At 47.1% G+C, this 19,893-nt stretch overlaps 1 protein-coding gene and 1 long non-coding RNA gene across 3 annotated transcripts in view; one reads left to right on the top strand and one right to left on the bottom strand.

The window, feature by feature from the left end:
* Positions 1-21: 21 nt before the first annotated feature.
* LOC144334470 (uncharacterized) lies at positions 22-11,581 on the bottom strand. Its single transcript, XR_013404316.1, has 2 exons — positions 11,349-11,581; positions 22-1,185 (listed from the first exon to the last, which is right to left on the bottom strand). It is a non-coding gene; the product is annotated as an uncharacterized LOC144334470 (long non-coding RNA).
* Positions 11,582-11,660: 79 nt separating this feature from the next.
* Positions 11,661-19,893, top strand: part of BACE1 (beta-secretase 1) — a 30,886-nt gene continuing 22,653 nt past the window's right edge. Inside the window, exon 1 of one of the 2 annotated variants that reach the window (XM_015115706.3) lies at positions 11,661-12,385. In XM_015115706.3, coding sequence (XP_014971192.1) covers positions 12,125-12,385 — 261 coding nt within the window. In that variant the 5' untranslated portion in view covers positions 11,661-12,124. 2 annotated transcript variants of the gene reach the window in all.

The raw sequence follows: 19,893 nt of genomic DNA, 5'->3' as shown, positions 1-19,893 counted from the left end.
AGGATTATACAGAGTATAGTAACGTGAATTATCTAAGACAATTTATTGATCATTTGTTAGGAGTATGATTAACATCAGGTGAATAATACAGTGGCCATCAATAATCAACCCATTATTCCTTTAATCAACAAAACAAATGTGAATGTAAGGTAATGGAGACGCCCCCACTCCCCATCTCTCCTGGCAAAAAAAATAAAATAAAATAAAATAAAAATGGCTCTCCTATGCTCCTATTAAACCAATGAGCACCTGACCAGGACTTAAACCTGTTTTCTACTATCCACCTTTTCACCAAAGCCCAGGGTTCAGTTTTTATGTCTGCAAGATGGGTATAGTGATGTCTGTTATAACTATTTCAAAGAGTCTGTTGAAGAAGGAAAAAAGTGACACAATGTATAGCTCCTCCACACACCCTGTCTGGCAGAAAGGTTGCTACTAATATAATTCCGAAGAGTTTTAGTTTTGCTTGCACAGAGGGCAAATCTTCCTTTCTCTCATATGTCTCCAACCTCCTAGAGAAGTTAAGAGGGGCAAAGACAGTTCTGCCCATTACATCAATAGGAAAACGGAAAAACAGACAAATAGAGATGCTGCTAGTTGAAGAGGAAGATGATGAGGCCAAACTCATAGAGCCTCTCCTGACAGGTTCTAGAGATGTAGCCGACTCAGGATAGTCCCAGTGCCACTCAGGGGCTGATTTCAGGATGAGAAACTCAGATTGTTGGAATATACAGAGCATATTCCTTGTGAAAATTATCAAAATCAAAATAGAGTCATTTGTGTTAAAACCCTGACACATGGAGCCAGGGAAGACCATGAAGAGAGGGTTCTCATGCATGAATACCTGATAACAAAAACTATCGACCAGGCCTGGTGGCTCATATCTGTAATCCTAGCACTTTGCCAGGCACGGTGGCTCACGCCTGTAATCCCAGCACATTGGGAGGCCAAGGCGGGTGGATCACCGAAGGTCAGGAACTCGAGACCAGCCTGGCCAATATGATGAAACCCTGTCTCTACTAAAAATACAAAAATTAGCTGGGCATCGTGGCGCGCGCCTGTAGTCCCAGGTGCTCAGGAGGCTGAGGCAGGAGAATCGCTTAAATCCAGGAGGTGAAGGTTGCAATGAGCCCATATCAAGCCACTGCACTCCAGTCCAGCCTGGGCAACAGAGGAAGACTCCATCTGAAAAAAAATAAAAAATAAAAATAAAAATAAAAAACCTACTTGAGCCAGGCACAGTGGCTCATGCCTGTAATCCCAGAACTTTGAGAGGCCAAGGCAAGTGGATCACCTGAGGTCAGGAGTTCAAGACCAACCTGACCAACATGGGAAAGCCCCGCTTCTACTAAAAAATACAAAATTAGCCAGGCGTGGTGGTACATGCCTGTAATCCCAGTTACTCAGGTGGCTGAGAGAGGAGAATTGCTTGAACCCAGGAGGTGGAGTTTGTGGTAAGCCAAGGTCATGACGTTGCACTCCAGGCTGGGCAACAAGAGTGACACTCCATCTCAAAAACAAAAAAATTCCTACTTGCCCAGCCTCTATGGCATGTATATACCTATTGCAATGCTACTTCTAAATAAATACAGTTTTCTTTTGGAGTTTCCCTCTCTGTTATTTAGATTGACGTCGTCATGTTTAAATTTAAATCTTTCTGCAGCAGTTATGCCTATACTTCCTTTATTCTTACTATAAATGACAAATCATTAACCCCCTTTCTCTCCATCTTCTTTAAAAGTCTTGGCCGGTCACAGTGGCTCACACCTGTAATCCCAGCATTTTGGGAGGCCGAGGCGGGCAGATCACCTGAGGTCAGGAGTTTGAGACCAGCCTGGCCAACATGGTGAAACCCCATCTCTACTAAAAATACAAAAGTTAGCTGGTTGTGGTGGCAGGCACCTATAATCCCGGCTACTCAGGAGGCTGAGGCAGGAGAATCGCTTGAACCCAGGAGGTGGAAGTTGCAGTGAGCCAAGATCTTACCACTGCACTCCACCCTAGGTGACAAGAGCGAAGCTCTGTCTCAAAAAAAGAAAAACATAGGCCAGACCACAGTGGCTCACACCTGTAATCCCGGCACTTTGGGAAGGTGAGGCAGGTGGATCACCTGAGGTGAGGAGCTCGAGACCAGCTTGGCCAACATGGCGAAACCCTGTCTCTAATAAAAACACAAAAATTCACTGAGCATGGTGGCACACACCTGTAGTCCCAGCTACTTGGGAGGCTGAGGCAGGAGAATCGCTTGAACCCGAGATGCAGGGGTTGCAGTGAGCCAAGATCACGCCACTGTACTCCAGCCTGGGCAACAGAGGGAGACTCTGTCTCATAAATAAATAAATAAATAAATAAATAAATAATGTCTCACTGAGGGGCCAAAGGGACCAGACTGGGAAGGAACTCTAAGGCTCACCAGCTCATCTCCCACAAACCCGTACAAAACAGAGATTCAAAAAACCACTTGTAGACTTGGTCCCTATATCTAAGAATTTGCAATCTTTGCAATCAGTCTGGTTTTTTGTTGTTTGTTCGTTTGTTTTTTGAGGCACAGTCTTACTCTGTCACCACCATGCCAGGCTAATTTTTGTATTTTTAGTAGAGACGGGGTTTCACCATGTCGGTCAGGCTGGTCTTGAACTCCTGACCTCAGGCAATCCACCCACCTCGGCCTTCCAAAGTGCTGGGATTACAGGCATGAGCCACCACGCCCAGCCCTGTAGATTTTAATTGCCATCCAAATGCTTAACTCTTGTGCCTTAGAATGGGTTCCTTGCTGTCTCATGGGAAGAGCTAATAAAATAAGAGATGCTGTTCACACAGATCAACAATTTGCATTTTATCAGGTTTCCCCATAGGTTTGTACTCAGAAATGCAAGCCAATTTATAAAATGTCCCCAAGGCAAATATAATTTAAAAAGTAAGACTTTGGGGGGAAAATAACAAAAATGACACACTTTTTTTTTTTTTTTTTTTTGAGACGGAGTCTCGCTCTGTCGCCCAGGCTGGAGTGCAGTGGCGCGATCTCGGCTCACTGCAAGCTCCGCCTCCCGGGTTCACGCCATTCTCCTGCCTCAGCCTCCCGAGTAGCTGGGACTACAGGCGCCCACAACCGCGCCCGGCTAATTTTTTGTATTTTTAGTAGAGACGGGGTTTCACCGTGGTCTCAATCTCCTGACCTTGTGATCCGCCCGCCTCGGCCTCCCAAAGTGCTGGGATTACAGGCGTGAGCCACCGCGCCCGGCCTTTTTTTTTTTTTTTGAGAGGGAGTTTGTTGCCCAGGCTGAAGTGCAGTGGTGCAATCTCAGCTCACTGCAATCTCTGCCTCCTGGGTTCAAGCGATTCGCCTGCCTCAGCCTCCCAAGTAGCTGGGACTACAAGCATGCGCCACCACACCTGGCTAAGTTTTGCAGTTTTAGTAGAAACGGGGTTTCATCATGTTGACCAGGCTGGTCTGGAACTCCTGACCTCAGGTGATCTGCCTGCTTAGGCCTCCCAAAGTGCTGGGATTACAAACATGAGCCACTGTGCCCAGCCTGACACACTAAATGATATACCAGTAATATACTCAAAGAGTGAAGAAGAGAGATAGGACTTCGCTCATAGGTTATCTTCTACAGTAAGGATGAACATTAAGAAGTCATATTTCTTTTTTTTTTTTTTTTTTTTTTTTTTTTTGAGACGGAGTCTCGCTCTATAGCCCAGGCTGGAGTGCAGTGGCCAGATCTCAGCTCACTGCAAGCTCCGCCTCCCAGGTTCACGCCATTCTCCGGCCTCAGCCTCCTGAGTAGCTGGGACTACAGGCGCTGCCACCTCGCCCGGCTAGTTTTTGTATTTCTTAGTAGAGACGGGGTTTCACCGTGTTAGCCAGGATGGTCTCGATCTCCTGACCTCGTGATCCGCCCATCTCGGCCTCCCAAAGTGCTGGGATTACAGGCTTGAGCCACCGCGCCCGGCCTAAGAAGTCATATTTCAAAGATGGGAAAGAACTGATGACAAATTTTTTCCCTACTCCTAGGTCAGAAACCACTATTAGAACTTTTTCTTACAACTCAACAGCCAAAAAAAGAGAAAAAAAAAACAAATAAACAGATTTTAAAATGGGCAAACTGCCTTAAAAGACATTTCTCAAAAGAATATATACAAATGGCCAACAGGTACATGAAAAAAATGTTCAACATTACTAACCTTGAGGGAAATGCAAACCAAAACCACAATGAGATACCACTTCATTCCAGTTAAAATGGCTACAATAAAGCAAACAAAGGAAAACAAGGGCTGGTAAGGATATGGAGAAGAGGGAATACTTAAAATGTTGGTGGGAATGTAAATTAGTACCATCACCATGGAAACTGTATGGTGGTTCCTCAAAAAATTAAAAATAGAGCTACCACACAATCCAGCAATCCCACTACTCGGTATATATCCAAAGGAAATGAAATTGGTGTTTTAAAAATATTTCAGAACCCCCATGTTAATTGCAGCATTATTTACACTACCCAAGATAGGCAATGAATCCAGCTGTCCAACAACAGATGAATGCATAAAGAAAATGTGGTATATATACACAATGATATACCACTCAACCATAAAATAAAATCATGAAATCCTACCATTTGCAACAACATGAATGAACCTGGAGGACATGGTGTTAAGTGAAATAAGCTAGGCACAGAAAAACAAATACCACATGATCTCAGTCATGTGGAATTAAAAAAAAAAATTGATCTCATAGAGAGTAGAACAGTGGTTACCAGACTGAGGAAAAGAGAGGAGAGGATGGGGAAAGGTTGGTCAATGAGTATAAAGTTACTATTAGTAGGAATAGGCCGGGTGCGGTGGCTCATGCCTGTAATCCCAGCACTTTGGGAGGTGGAGGCGAGTGGATCACTTGAGGTCAGGAGTTCAAGACCAGCCTGGTCAACATGGAGAAAGCCCCGTCTCTACTAAAAATACAAAATTAGGCCAGTGCGGTGGCTCACACCTGTAATCCCAGCACTTTGGGAGGCTGAGGTGGGCAGATTGCCTGAGCTCAGGAGATCGAGACCAGCCTGGGCAACACAGTAAAACGTCAAAAATATTACAAAATATTGGAATAAAATACAAATAATTAGCTGGGCATAGTGGTGTGTGTCTATAGTCCCAGCTACTTGGGAGGCTTAAGCAGGGGAATTGCTTGAACCTGGGAGGTGCAGGTTGCAGTGAGCCGAGATCACGCCACTGCACTCCAGCCTGGGTGACAGAATAAGACTCCATCTCCAAAAAAAAAAAAAAAAAAAAATATATATATATATATATGGACACACACACAGAAAATATGCCAGGTGTGGTGGCACATGCCTATAATCTTAGCTACTTGGGAGGCTGAGGAATGAGAGTCACCTGAACCCAGGAGGCTGAGGTTGCAGTGAACCAAGATCGTGCCATTGCACTCCAGCTTGGGCAACAAGAGTAAAACTCTGTCTCAAAAAAAAAAGAAAAAGAAAAAGGAAAAGGAGGAATAAATTCCAGTATCCTATTGCACAGTAGGGTGACAATGGTTAACAGTAACACTGATATGGTATATTTCAAAATAGCTAGAAGAGAGGCTTTTGAATGTCCTTACCACAAAGAAATTATAAATGCATAAAGTGGGCCAGGTGCAGTGGCTCAGGCCTATAATCACAGCATTTGGGAGGTCGAGGCGGGAGGATCACAAGGTCAGGAGATGGAGACCATCCTGGCTAACATGGTGAAACGCTGTCTCCATTAAAAATACAAAAAATTAGCCAGGCGTGGTGTTACACACCTGTAGTCCTAGCTACTTGGGAGGCTGAGGCCGGAGAATCCCTTGAACCTGGGAGGTGGAGGTTGCAGTGAGCCAAGATCATGCCACGGCACGACAACCTGGGCAACAGAGTGACACTCCACCTCAAAATAAATAAATAAATAAATAAAGTGGTGGTCATGCTAAATATCCTGATTTGATCATTATGCAACATATATATGTATCAAAACATCAGATGTACTCCATAAACATGTACAATTACAAGGTCAATCAGAAAACAGTAACAGCCAAGAGCATTGACTCACATCTGTAATCCCAACACTTTGAAAGGCGGTGGCAGGAAGATCCTTTGAGGCCTGGAGTTCAAGACCAGCCTGGGCAATACAATGAGACCCAGCCTCTTAAAAAAAAAAAAAAAATTTACCCAGGCTTGGTGGCATGTACCTGTAGTCTCATCTACAGAGGCTGATGTGGAAGGGTCACTTGAGCGCAGGAGGTCAAGGCTGTAGTGAGCCATGATCATGCCACTGCACTCCAGCCTGAGTGACAGAGCAAGACCCCATCTCTAAATATAAATAAATAAACAAGCATTTTAATTCTGGAAAAAAAATAACTTTTTATTCTCTTTTTTATACTGTTTATTTGAACTATACAGAAAACTACTCACATGATAAAAAAGGAAAACACTTGATAATCCTACCAATTATTTAAGGATATAAAGACATAAAATGTTCCCTCTATACTTTTAATCTACTTTATTTGAAACCGTAAACCACCCTCTCATCTCCTTTCTCTACTTTATTTTTCCCTACCACATATCACCATCCAAGATACTATAATTTTACTTCTTTACTGTCTGTCTTCCTGCATTAGAGTGTAAGCTCCATGAGGACAGGGATTTTACATATCATTGTATCCTCGGTGCCTAAAATAGTGCTTAGCATGTAGTAGGCACTCAATGTACATTTACTGAATGAATGAATGAGCAAACTAAGGAAGAAATTAAACCCTACACTTCAAAGGAAACCACTGTTGACATTGTGGGTGCCATCTTCCAGATTTTTTTATGCTTATGCAGATGTAAATGTATATACATACATATTTATACATATATGCACAAGCGCATTCTTTTTAATTTTTGCAGAAATCAGATCATAATGTTATTGTTCTAACATGTGCTTTTTTTTTTTTTTTTTTTTTTTTGGATAACATAGTCTCAGTCTGTCACCCAGGCTGGGGTGCAGTGCTGCAATCTTGGCTCACAGCAACCTCTGCCTCCCAGGTTCAAACAATTCTCTGCCTCAGCCTCCCGAGTAACTGGGATTCCAGGCATCCGCCACCACGCCCAGCTAATTTTTGTATTTTTAGTAGAGACAGGGTTTCACCATCTTGACCAGGCTGGCCTTGAACTCCTGATTCACCTGCCTCGGCCTCCCAAAGTGCTGGGATTACAGGTGTAAGCCACCATGTCAGGCCCCTGACATGTGCTTTCTTTAGTTGTCATAAACAGGCCAGGTGCAGTGGCTCACACCTGTAATCCCAGCACTTTGGGAGGCTGAGGCGGGTGGATCACAGGGTCAGGAGTTCGAGACCAGTCTGGCCAACATGGTGAAACCCCGTCTCTACTAAAAATACAAAAATTAGCCAGGCTGGCCAACATGGCAAAACCTCATCCCTAATAAAAACACAAAAATTAGCCGGACATGGTGGCACACGCCTGTAATCCCAGCTACTTGGGAGGCTGAGGCAGAGAATTGAACCTGGGAGGCGGAGGTTGCAGTGAGCCGACATCGTGCCACTGCATTTCAGCCTGGAAGGCCAGTTCATAAGAAGTTATCCCTGCCGGGCGCGGTGGCTCACGCCTGTAATCCCAGCACTTTGGGAGGCCGAGGCGGGCGGATCACGAGGTCAAGGAGATCGAGACCATCCTGGCTAACACTGTGAAACCCCGTCTCTACTAAAAAAAAAAAAAAAAAAATGTACAAAAAAAACGCAGCCGGGCGTGGTGGCAGGCGCCTGTAGTCCCAGCTACTCAGGAGGCGGAGGCAGGAGAATGGCGTGAACCTGGGAGGCAGAGCTTGCAGTGAGCCAAGATCGCGCCACTGCACTCCAGCCTGGGCGACAGAGCCAGACTCTGTCTCAAAAAAAAAAAAAAAAAAGAAGTTATCCCATTGTTTTTAATGGTTACTTAGGATTTCATTGAACAAATGTCTTGTTGCCTTTGCCTATTTAAATATTTTTTCTTTTTTTTTTTTTTTTTTTGAGACCTATTCTCACTCTGTCACCCAGACTGGAGGGCAGTGGTGCAATCTCGGCTCACTGCAACCTCTGCCTCCTGGGTTCAAGCGATTCTCCTGCCTCAGCCTCCCAAGTAGCTGGGCACCCACCCCCGTGCCTGGCTAATTGTTTTGTATTTTTAGTAGAGACAGGATTTCACCATGTTGGCCAGGCTGGTCTCAAACTCCTGACCTCAGGTTTGAGGTCCACCCACCTTAGCCTTCCAAAGTGCTGGGATTACAGGCATGAGCCAGCACACCTGGCCATTTTTTTGTATTTTTATTAGAGACTGGGTTTCACTATGTTGGCCAGGCTGGTCTCGACCTCTTGACCTCAAGTGATCCACCCACCTTAGCCTCCCAAAGTGCTAGGATTACAGGCATGAGCCACCACACCTGGCCTGATGATTATTTTTGGTTTTGCTTAAAGAGATGGGGCCTTGCTCTGTCTCCAGGCTGGTCTTGAACTCCAGGGCACAAGTGATCCTCCCACCTCAAACTCCCAAGTGGATTGGATTACAGGCATGAACCACCACACCCAGCTTTGTTTGTTTTGAATCCAAGGTTTTGCTATAGTACACACTGCTGAAATATTGTTGTTTTTTGTTGGAAAGGGTCCTATAAATGACATTGCCCAAATAATTTGCATTTTTAACGTATTAATAGGCATTGCAAATTACTCTCCAAAAATGGAATAATTTACAGTCCAAACAATACTGTCATCAATACCAAATGTTACCAATCTGAGAGGAGAACGAAAGGAAGAAAGAAAAAGGAACAAAGAATCTACTGTTTTACATTGCGTTCTTTCAACTATTAACGAAGTTAAACCTTTTTCATGTTTACCATCCATTTGAATTTCTTCTAGGAATTACCTGTTCACATTCTTTGTTCATTTTTCTTTTTCTTTTCTTTTTTGTTTTTTGTTGTTTTTCCTCACTCTTTTCCCTTACCCTTTGTTCATTTTTCTATCAGGTTGTTTTGGATTTATATTGATTTGTAGAAGCTCTTTGCACATTATAAACATTAGCCCTTTGTCTCTATTGTGTGGTAAATGTTGTTTCTTTATCTGTGACTAATCTTTTAACTTTGTAAATGTCACTTTTCTCAGTAGTTACAACAATAATAATACTAATAGCTGACCTTTATTGAGCACTTACAATATGCTGGACACCATTCTAAATGTTTTACATGGATTGTCTCATCGAATTCTTACCTTTTGAGGATTGAACTATTAATATCATTATCTCCATTTTACAAATGATAAAATCAAGTCTCAAAAAGGGGCCAGGCAAGGTGGCTCACGCCTGTAATCTCATCACCTTGGGAGGCTGAGGCGGGCAGATAACTTGAGGTCAGGAGTTCGAGACCAGCCTGGCTAACATGGTAAATTCCCGTCTCTACTAAAAATACAAAAGTTAGCCGGGCGTGCTAGCACGAGCCCATAGTCCCAGCTACTTGGGAGGCTGAGGCAGGAGAATCGCTTGAGGAGGCAGAGGTTTCAGTGAGCCGAGATCACGCCACTGCACTCCAGCCTGGGTGACAGAGGGAGACTCTGTCTCAAAAAAAAAAAAAAAAAAAATTAGCCAGGCATGGTGGTGGGCACTTGTAATCCCAGCTACTCAGGAGGCTGAGGCACAAGAATTGCTTGAACCCAGGAGGAGGAGGTTGCAGTGAGCTGAGATCAAGCCACTGCACTCCAGCCTGGGTGACAAGGCGAGACTGTTTCAAAAAAAAGACTCAAAAAGGTTAAGTAACCAGGGTGGGCTCTCCCAGTTACTAATTGAACCAGAACACTGGTAGTATTGGAATACTTCTGATTCTACAGAAGTTTTAAATATTTAAGTCATCAAACCCATCCAGTTTTCAGGTTTCTTTATCTTCTGGGGTTTGTTAGGGAGGTTTTCTTCAATATAAGATGATGAAAATATTCTATTTTTCCTGCAGTTTTATTTTAATGTTAAATTCTTTAATCTATCTGGAGTTTATTTTCAGATGAATGAAATTGGGATTTGGTTTTTTCTCCTTCCAAATGGGCTGCCAGACATCCCAACAACAGTTTTTGAATAATGCATCCATTTTCCTCTGATATGAATGCCATTTCTATCATATCTACAATTCTCATGCATACATTTCTCTATTTTTATTTTGATTTTTTTAAATTTGTGTCTAATCACCTTATTGGTTAGGATTTTGTATCCATATCATATAATCTGCAACTAACGATTCCTTTGCTATCCAACATATATAACACTTTTTCCATTTTCTTGTCTTTTGAGTCAATCAGACTGTTCTGAACTGTGTAGGGTAAGAGTAATGATCTTTCCTTTCCAAAGCCTGCCTTTAAAGGGAGTAACTTAGCCTTTTATTACTACTATTTTTTGTTTGTTTGTTTGTTTGTTATCTTGCTTAAAAAGCTTCCTGGCTGGGTACAGTGGTCCATGCCTATAATCCCAGCACTTTGGGAGGCCAAGGTGGGTGGATCGCTTGAGGCCACAAGTTCGAGACCAGCCTGGCCAACATGGTGAAATCACATCTCTACTAAAAATACAAAAATTAGCTGGGTGTGGTGGCGCACGCCTGTAATCCCAGCTACTCAGAGGCTGAGGCATGAGAATTGCTTGAACCCAGGAGGCGGAGGTTGCAGAGTTGAGACCATGGCACTGCACTCCAGCCTGGGTGACAGAGCAAGACTCCCTTTCAAAAGAAAAAAGAAAATTCCCTTTCATTTAAAAAAAAATTAAATCAGAGTAACTGCTGAATTTTATCAATGGCTTTCCACATTTGATAAACAATATATTGTTAAAACCATACCGGCTTTTCTTCTTTAAGCCATTCGAACTCTAACGCTTTTGGTTCAAGGCTTTAAGCTCTCACCAGTTAATATAGAGATACTTTTTGGAGTGTTAACACTTTAAAGCTATCAACAGCCATTTCTCCTCAGTCTGGCTGATGGTGCAGAAAATCAGAGGGGTCATAAGGATTCAAGGCAAGTAGAGTCTCAAAGGCACAAACAGGTTCAGATGGGAGAAGACCCGCTGGCTCTTACCTGCCCGCAGATCGCAGGCGCAGGTGAAAATAGACAACTGCACTTTCCCCTTTTGGACCCTGCTCCGGTAGTTTGCAACCTGGAAAAACTCTTCCATCCCCTTTCATCCTGCTCCCTCAATCTCTGCTTATGAAAATCCTACCCATTTTTAAACGCTCAAATTAAATACCTCCTTCTCCCACTGAGTCTTCTCAGATCCCCTAGATGTCCCTCCAAATCCCTACTCCTTAATGCCACATCGTATAGTATGAAACCCCACCTTGGCAGGAATCACTTAACGGTCCCGTGTAGAATCACCGTTTATTTCTCTCTGTATCCCCAGCGCCTGGCAGTGTGCCTGGCGTGCAGTGGGTGCTCCCTCCATGCTGAACGAAAGACTGACAGACGGGAGGTGTGCCCCCCTCCATCCGTCTGGCCCTTCCCGCCAGGGCCCTGCAGGGCGGACTCCACCTCGGCAGAGGGCATCCCAGACCCCTCTCCAGCCCCGGAAGCCGGATTGCCAGCCATGGGAAGACTACACTTCCCAGCGATCCCAGGGAAAAGCGAAAACCCTTTGGCTTTGACAGCCGCCGCCACAAGTCTTTCCGCCTCCCCAGCCCGCCCGGGAGCTGCGAGCCGCGAGCTGGATTATGGTGGCCTGAGCAGCCAACGCAGCCGCAGGAGCCCGGAGCGCTTGCCCCTGCCCGCGCCGCCGCCCGCCGGGGGGACCGGGGAAGCCGCCGCCGGCCCGCCATGCCCGCCCCTCCCAGCCCCGCCGGGAGCCCGCGCCCGCTGCCGTGGCTGGCCGCCGCCGTGCAGATGTAGCGGGCTCCGGATCCCAGCCTCTCCCCTGCTCCCGTGCTCTGCGGATCTCCCCTGACCGCTCTCCACGGCCCGGACCCGGGGGCTGGCCCAGGGCCCTGCAGGCTCTGGCGTCCTGATGCCCCCAAGCTCCCTCTCCTGAGAAGCCACCAGCACCACCCAGACTTGGGGGCAGGCGCCAGGGACAGACGTGGGCCAGTGCGAGCCCAGAGGGCCCGAAGGCTGGGGCCCACCATGGCCCAAGCCCTGCCCTGGCTCCTGCTGTGGATGGGCGCGGGAGTGCTGCCTGCCCACGGCACCCAGCACGGCATCCGGCTGCCCCTGCGCAGCGGCCTGGGGGGAGCCCCCGTGGGGCTGCGGCTGCCCCGGGAGACCGACGAAGAGCCCGAGGAGCCCGGCCGGAGGGGCAGCTTTGTGGAGATGGTGGACAACCTGAGGGGCAAGTCGGGGCAGGGCTACTACGTGGAGATGACCGTGGGCAGCCCCCCGCAGACGGTAAGGTGGTCAGGCCAGCCCTTAGCCCTCCGCCTGCATGAGCAGAGGGGAGACAGGCCGGGGATGCCTCAGGCTGGCCCCTGCTCAAATGGGCTGGTGGGGCAGCAGGAGGGACCCCTCCCCAGCCATTCCCCGGGGTCACGTGGTTGTTGGCAGAAGTGTTCCCAAGCTCCCCTTTCCCTTCTCTTCTCCCCTGACTGCCTAGTTCCCCTTGCTCCTCATCTGACACATACGCCCTCCGGAAGGATTTGGGGCAAGAGAGACACATCAGCTGGGGACCCTGACCTGGAGGAAGGGTCCGCCACAGGGGCACTATAACAGGTGTCAGCCCCCTCTGACAGTGGCCCAGTCCGAGTCTCCCAAATCCCACCACTCTGGAGGTTGGCCACCCAACCTTGTCCCCTCCTCTGATTCCCACCATTGTTCCCAGCACCTCCAGGACCAAGGAATCCTGGCAGCAGTTGAATCAGCCCCTTGCTCCCACCATCTGGGCTGCCACTGGGACGGCAAACTGAGGTTGCCCAGGCCCCCCGATTGCACTCAGCCCGGAAGCCCTGGACAGGCTCCTGCCGTCCGTCCCCTCCTCCTCCCCTTTTCCCTCTCGCGGGCTACACTCCAGCCCCTCCCCCATCCCACACCCCCCCCAGGCCAGAGGGGAACTGAACTGAGCCTGGGGAAAGGACAAATGGTAGGAAAGGAGCCAGAGTTCCCTTTTAAGAGTGAGACTCCTTTCATGGCGGGGGAGAGGGGAGTTGTAGAGAAAACACCGTGTGCCCTCCCCATCCTTCCTGACAATCTCCAAAGTACCTTCAAGGTAGCTGGTGGAGGTGGCACCCTCTGCACCTCTGTGGGTGAGCAGCCCTCCATGTGGGGTGCTGTGGTTGACCTCTGTGTGCATCTGCCGCCTCTGTGGGAGAGTCCGGGCCTGGGCAACCCTGTGGTTCTGTGTATGCTGGTGCGTGTCACCTTGAATCTGATCCTGCACATCTCTGTGAGCCACCTCCGGATCTGTGTCCTTGGGAGGGTCTGTGAAGGTGGGAGTGTGTTTGAGGTGGGTAGAGGGGACAGCCACACTTTCCTGAACTTCTCAGACAGCTGGAACTGGGAGAAACACAAACCCCCACCTCCCAATTACTTTACAGAAGCCAGCCTTCCCTAGGTGTATGCTCCCCAGCCCTACCTCTCAGCTAGTCAAAAGCCTGGTCTTCCCCACTTTCTCATCCTCTTTCCTGTGCACCATAACTTCCCCAGAAGTAGTCTCCAGTGGGAGGTTGAGGGGGCAGGACAGAGGCCAAATCCAGGCCCTGAGCAAACAGATTGCTAGATGATATCGTCAGGGAGCAGCGGGTGTGCAGAGACCTGGGACCTACTCCTGTTTCTGCTACTGATGTGCTTTGCAAACTGTGCATGGACCTCTTCTCAGGAGAGGGAGCTTGGGGAACTGTGCATGATGCAGGACCGAGCTGCAGAACCCACACGAGCTTTGAGGTCAGACGGTCCATGAATCCCAGCTCTACCACCCACAGCTTTTCCTCTTCTCAGCTGTGTGGCCTTGGGCAAATTGCATAACCTCTCTGAAACTACTGTCATGTCTTTAAAATGAGTAGAAAATGAGATCTCCTTTACAAGGTAATTGTGAGGATTAAGTTGTGAGGGTTAATTGTTCTAGGTGCTTTCACCCAGAACAATGCACCTGCATACAAAACTGACCTCCAACAAATATGAAGTCACTTTATCCTTGTCTGGCCTGTTCTGCCTCTTCTATGCTATGTAATGAGGCATAAAAACTTGGATGTCCTGGGCCTCCATGTTTTACATGTATAACACTGGGGTATCCTGTAATCCCAGCACTTTGGGAGGGCGAGGCAGGCAGATCACCTGAGGTCAGGAGTTCGAGACCAGCCTGACCAACATAGCGAAACCCTGTTTCTACTAAAAATACAAAAACAATTAGCTGGGCGTGGTGGCATGTACCTGTAATCCCAGCTACTCAGGAGGCTGAGGCAGGAGAATCACTTGAACCCGGGAGGCAGAGGTTGCAGTGAGCCAAGATTGTGCCATTGCCCTCCAGCCTGGGCAACAAGAGCAAAACTCCATCTCAGAAAAAAACAAAAACAAAAACAAAAACAGCCGGGCGCGGTGGCTCATGCTTGTAATGCCAGCACTTTGGGAGGCCGAGGTGGGCAGATCACCTGAGGTCAGGAGTTCGAGACCAGCCTGATCATCATGGAGAAACCCCGTCTCTACTAGAAGTACAAAATTAGCCAGGCATAGTGGCACATGCCTGTAATCCCAGCTACTCAGGAGGCAGAGGCAGGAGAATAGCTTGAACCCAGGAGGCAGAGGCTGCAGTGAGCCAAAATCGTGCCGTTGGACTCTAGCCTGGGCCACAAGAGCGAAACTCTGTCTAAAAAAAAAAAAAAAAAAACTGGGGTATCCATTACTGTACTTCCCTGATCCCCTGAAATAATGCATACATCCTGCGGCCCAGTACTTAGCAGAGAGTAATTGCTCAATAAATGTCAGTTCCTTCCTCACTCCTTTCTAGAAGAGAAAAGTGGGCTTAAAGTTCAACACCAGTCCAGGAAGCTAGTGCCAGGGAGCCCACAACTAAAGCAACTGTGTGGCTTGCACTATGGTTTCTAACTAAGCCTGCGACTGTGTGGCTTGCACTATGGTTTCTAACTAAGCCTGCGTCAGCCGGTCTCTGCTCTCTGGTGGCTTGGACTCTCTCCCCATCTGTCTGCAAGAAGGACGCCCTTTCTTCCTACCTGGAGCAGCTGTTGTAAGTGCCAAATGAGAACTTGGATGGCATTGTATTCTGAACAAGTACAAGTGAAATTTGGGGAGCACTTTCTCTGTGCTAGGCAATTAATTGCTGGTGCTTGGGGGCTGACCCACAAACAGACAAGAAGACAAGTTTTCTGCCCACATAGAGTGGAAGTGAAAGGGCGGAAGTGACAAGTACAAGGTCATCCATGCAGATATACTCAAAGCGAGGTCTGCAAACCCTCATTGGAGTCAGCTAAAAATGTAAATTCCCTGGCCCCATCCCAGACCTCTAGAGACAGTCTCTCTGAGAATGGGGCCCCGCAGTTTGTGCCTCAAATTTGAGAACCATTTATGGCCGGACGCGGTGGCTCACGCCCGTAATCCCAGCACTTCGGGAGGCTGAGGCGGATGGATCACGAGGTCAGGAGTTCGAGACCAGCCTGGCTAATATGGTGAAACCCTGTCTCTACTAAAAATACAAAAATTAGCTGGGTGTGGTGGCGCATGCCTGTAGTCCCGGCTACTCAGGGCACAGAGGCAGAAAAATCTCTTGAACCCAGGAGGCAGAGGTTGCAGTGAGCCAAGATCACGCCACTGCACTCCAGCCTGGGTGACAGAGCGAGACTCCATCTCAAAAAAATAAATAAATAAAAACAAAAAGAGTAGGACTGAAAGACACAGGCACAGGGGGCCCTCACAACAGTCCAGGTGTGAGGCCTTCTATGACAAGGAGGGCATTAGGCTGCGATAAGATGGAAAGAGAAAGGAAGGGTAGGATGCAGAGAACGTGCCAGGGCAGGTGGGGAGGATTTGGTGACATTGGTGTGAAGGGAAAGGAAGAAGGCATCAACAATGGTTTTAAGATTCTGATCTGGGGTGAACTGGAGGATAACAAGACTGTGGGAATAGGAAAGGTGGCAGGAGGGGATGGCTTATAGTACTTGTATACAAATTTATTTGTTTGTTTGTTTATTAATTATAGGGTCTCACTCTGTTGCCCAGGCTGGAGTGCAGGGGCACAATCATAGCTCCTGGGCTCAAGTGATCCTCCTGCCTCAGGCTCCTGAGTAACTGGGGCTACAGGCACATGCCACCAGGCCCAGCTGATTTTTTTCAAATTGTCTCACTATGTTGCCCAGGCTGGTCTCCAACTTCTGGACTCAAGTGATACTTCCACCTTAGCCTCCTGTTAGTTTGTCCCTTACAGCAATTCCTGCAATATATAAAAAGACAGCTTCGGTGAGCTATGATTGCACCACTGCAATCTCCTGCATGTCAGAGGGTGAAAGAGACCCTGTCTCTAGAAAAGAAAAAAAAAAGGTCTTTATCACTCACAGTGTCTAGCAGAAGAAACGGGGTTGAAAGGTTAAACCACTGGCCAGGTAGAAGGCCAGTAAGTTAAGACCTGTTTCGTCCTTGTTCTTCCTACTGTGCCATTTGTCTTGGGGAAGAAGTTTATCACAAGCATCCCTCTTCCATTCTCCTATTACACCTGGTGATACCTCCATTACTACACTTGTAACATATTACAACTGTTTTTGTGTTTGTTTCTCTCATAAAACTTCAAGCTCTGGCCAGGCGCAGTGGCTCATGCCTGTAATCCCAGCACTTTGGGAGGCTGAGGCAGGAGGATCATCTGAGGCCAGGAGTTCAAGACCAGCCTGACCAATATGGTGAAACCCTGTCTCTACTAAAAATACAAAAATTAGCCGGGCATGGTGGCAGGTGCTTGTAATCCCAGCTGCTCGGGAGGCTGAGACAGGAGAATTGCTTGAACCTGGGAGGCAGAGGCTGCAGTGAGCCGAGATCATGCCACTGCACTCCAGAGCGAGACTCTGTCTCAAACAAACAAAACTTCAAGCTCTTAAGGACAGTGTCTTTTACATTTTATTTATTTATTTTGCAGTTATCCTTTCTTTGCGTTATAATAATCTATAACAATGCCAAGCTCAGAACATACACCTAAAAAACATTGAGTGAATGAATACATGAGCTGCAAGCCTCTAAACAGAACTGTTGAAGGGCAGTTGTAAATGCAGAACTGTAGCTCTTGGAGAAAGTATTTTTATTCTTTTAAATGAAAGGGCTGGGTGCAGCGGTTCACACCTGTAATCCCAGCACTAAGGTGAGGCTGAGGCGGGCAGATCACCTGAGGTTGGGAATTTGAGACCAGCCTGGCCAACATGGTGAAACCCCATCTCTACTAAAAATACAAAAATTAGCCGGGTGTGGTGGCACGTGCCTGTAAACTCAGCTACTCAAGAGGCTGAGGCAGAAGAATCGCTTGAGCCCGGGAGGCAGAGGTTGCAGTGAGCCGAGATCGCGCCACTGCACTCTAGCCTGGGTGACAGAGTGAGACCCTGTCTCTAAATAAATAAATAAAAGGATGTTATCTCATTTTGATATTACGGGCATCACTGACCAAACACAGGATAATGTAACTGTTAGGAGTGAAATTTGGTGATAGTCAATTCAGTGTAACAGATATTTATTGAGTACCTACTGTGTGTAGAAGAGAAAAATCATGCCATAGTCTTATCCCTTGGACAGCTCACAATCTGATGTGAGACATAGACATAATACCTAAATATTACACACGACCAAATGCATTTGGTACAAATAGTGGAACAGTGGGTCTTGGAAGTGCACAGAGAGAAGCAGCTACTTCTGACGTGGTATTAGGGACCCCTTGCTGGAAAAGGAGGTTTTTGTTTTGTTTTGTTTGTGTGTGTGTGTGTGTGTGTTTTTTTTTTTTTTTTTTTTTGAGAGGGAGTCTTGCTCTGTCACCCAGGGATCCACCCGCCTCGGCCTCCCAAAATGCTGGGATTACAGGCATAAGCCACCGCACCCGGCCAAAAAGGAGGTATTTGAATAAGACCTCGAAAGAGGAGAAAGCTTTGCAATATGGAGAGTGGTGAGGAGGAGCGCTTCATGAAGAAAAGCGTGAACGATGGTGAGAAGCCAGAAGGCATGGTGGGGATGCGGGGCTGACAGGACTTTGGGTTTTATTCTGCAAACAGTAAGGAATCATTGTAGGTATACGAGAAGAGGGATGATATCGTCTATTTCAGTTCTAGGAAAACAGCTTCAGTATGCAGGATGACTTGGAGAGTCTAGCATCATGACTCTAGACATGGAAACAAGGATCTCAGGATAGATGGGCCTGAAAGAGGGTGGTGGCAGTGAGGGTAGAGAGGAGGAATCAGTATTCATCCATCGTTTAACCAGTTATTCTGTGCACTTGATGAGATGTATGGGGTGAGAGAGAGGGAAGAGGAGATGATGGCTTTATTTAACCTCTCTGACTTTTTGTCAGGGAACAAAGCAACAGGGGCAAGCTTTTGAAGCACAATATAGTTTTTTTGTTTGTTCGTTTTGAGACGGAGTTTCGCTCTGTCGCCCAGGCTGGAGTGCAGTGGCGTAATCTCAGCTCACTGCAACATCTGCTTCCTAGGTTCCAATGATTCTCCTGCCTCAGCTTCCCAAATAGCTGGGATTACAGGTGTGTGCCACCACACCCAGCTAATTTTTTTTGTATTTTTAGTAGAGACAGGGGTTTCACCACATTGGCCAGACTGGTTTCAAACTCCTGACCTCAAGTGATCTGCCCGCCTCAGCCTCCCAAAGTCCTAGGATTACAGGTATGAGCCACTGCACCTGGCCAGGAAGCACAATATAGTTTACCAAAGTTTATGTTTATTATTCTCCTTTAATTATAAGGGATAAGTATTAGCTTACCCATTTTGGGGATGAGGAAACTGAGGCCCAGAGAGACTAAGTGTCTCGTCCAAAGTGATTCTGTTAAGAACAGAGTCGGGGTTCAAATCTAGGTCCTTGGATTCTGAGTCCAAATACTGGGGCCTGTCCTTCCTGTGTTCTACGATCTGGGACATGTTGGTTGCCTCTGAGAGGCTAGTGGGTCATCCTTGTGGAAGTGTTCAGCCACCAGCTGACAGTGGGAATCTGGAGAGAGGTTAGAACTGGGCAGGCAGACAGGACTCATCCACAGAGAGGCTGTGAAAGCCAAGTTAAAAAATAGTCTTGTTCATTGAGGGAACGGAGAGGGAAAGGAGAAAAATGATTAGGGAAAGAATATTAGGTGTAGACAAGGAAGCAAGAGAAAATGATCAGAGCAGTAGAAAACTACGAGGGCTCAGGGTCTCAGAAACCAAGGCGGCCCAGGTGGTTTTCCTTTTTTTCCTCTCCTCCCCCTATAATGGCTTCAAACTGTGCTTGGCAGGGTTCTGTAAAGGGACCTCAGTGGTGAAGGAGAAGGCTGGGAGCAGTCAACACTCTAGATCCCCACCCTTCCTGTCACCAAGCCATCCCCATCCCCCTGCCCCAAATCTCCTGAGCCTCCCAGGATAACTTTGCTTTTATTATTTTTATACAGTGGACTTCTGGGTTATATTTTTTAAAAAAGAGTTTTTATAATAAAAAGGTTGAAAACCATCGAGCTCAAAGAACCACCTTCCAAATCAGACAAAGCCAACAAGACCCCAGCTCCATTAGTTGCCTACCCCAGTCCCTGCAGCCACCACTGGCTTTCCTGGATTGGGCCTCAGGTTGCACACAAGCCCTTGCTGGAGCCCTCATCCTGTCACTCCACATTCTCCTCTACTCCCCAGACCAGTAAAGAAGAGTTTAGCTGGGAGTGAGGGGCATTGAGAAAGAGTGTGCTCTTTCTAAAAGCACTAAGGTGGAAGGTCAGGAACCCTATTTGGGCCTCTCCAATA

This window comes from Macaca mulatta, chromosome 14 (genome assembly GCF_049350105.2).
Source record: "Macaca mulatta isolate MMU2019108-1 chromosome 14, T2T-MMU8v2.0, whole genome shotgun sequence".
Lineage (NCBI taxonomy): Eukaryota > Metazoa > Chordata > Mammalia > Primates > Cercopithecidae > Macaca > Macaca mulatta.
The sequence above is the reverse complement of the archived record's forward strand: the minus strand, read 5'-3'. Positions and strand labels throughout refer to the sequence as shown.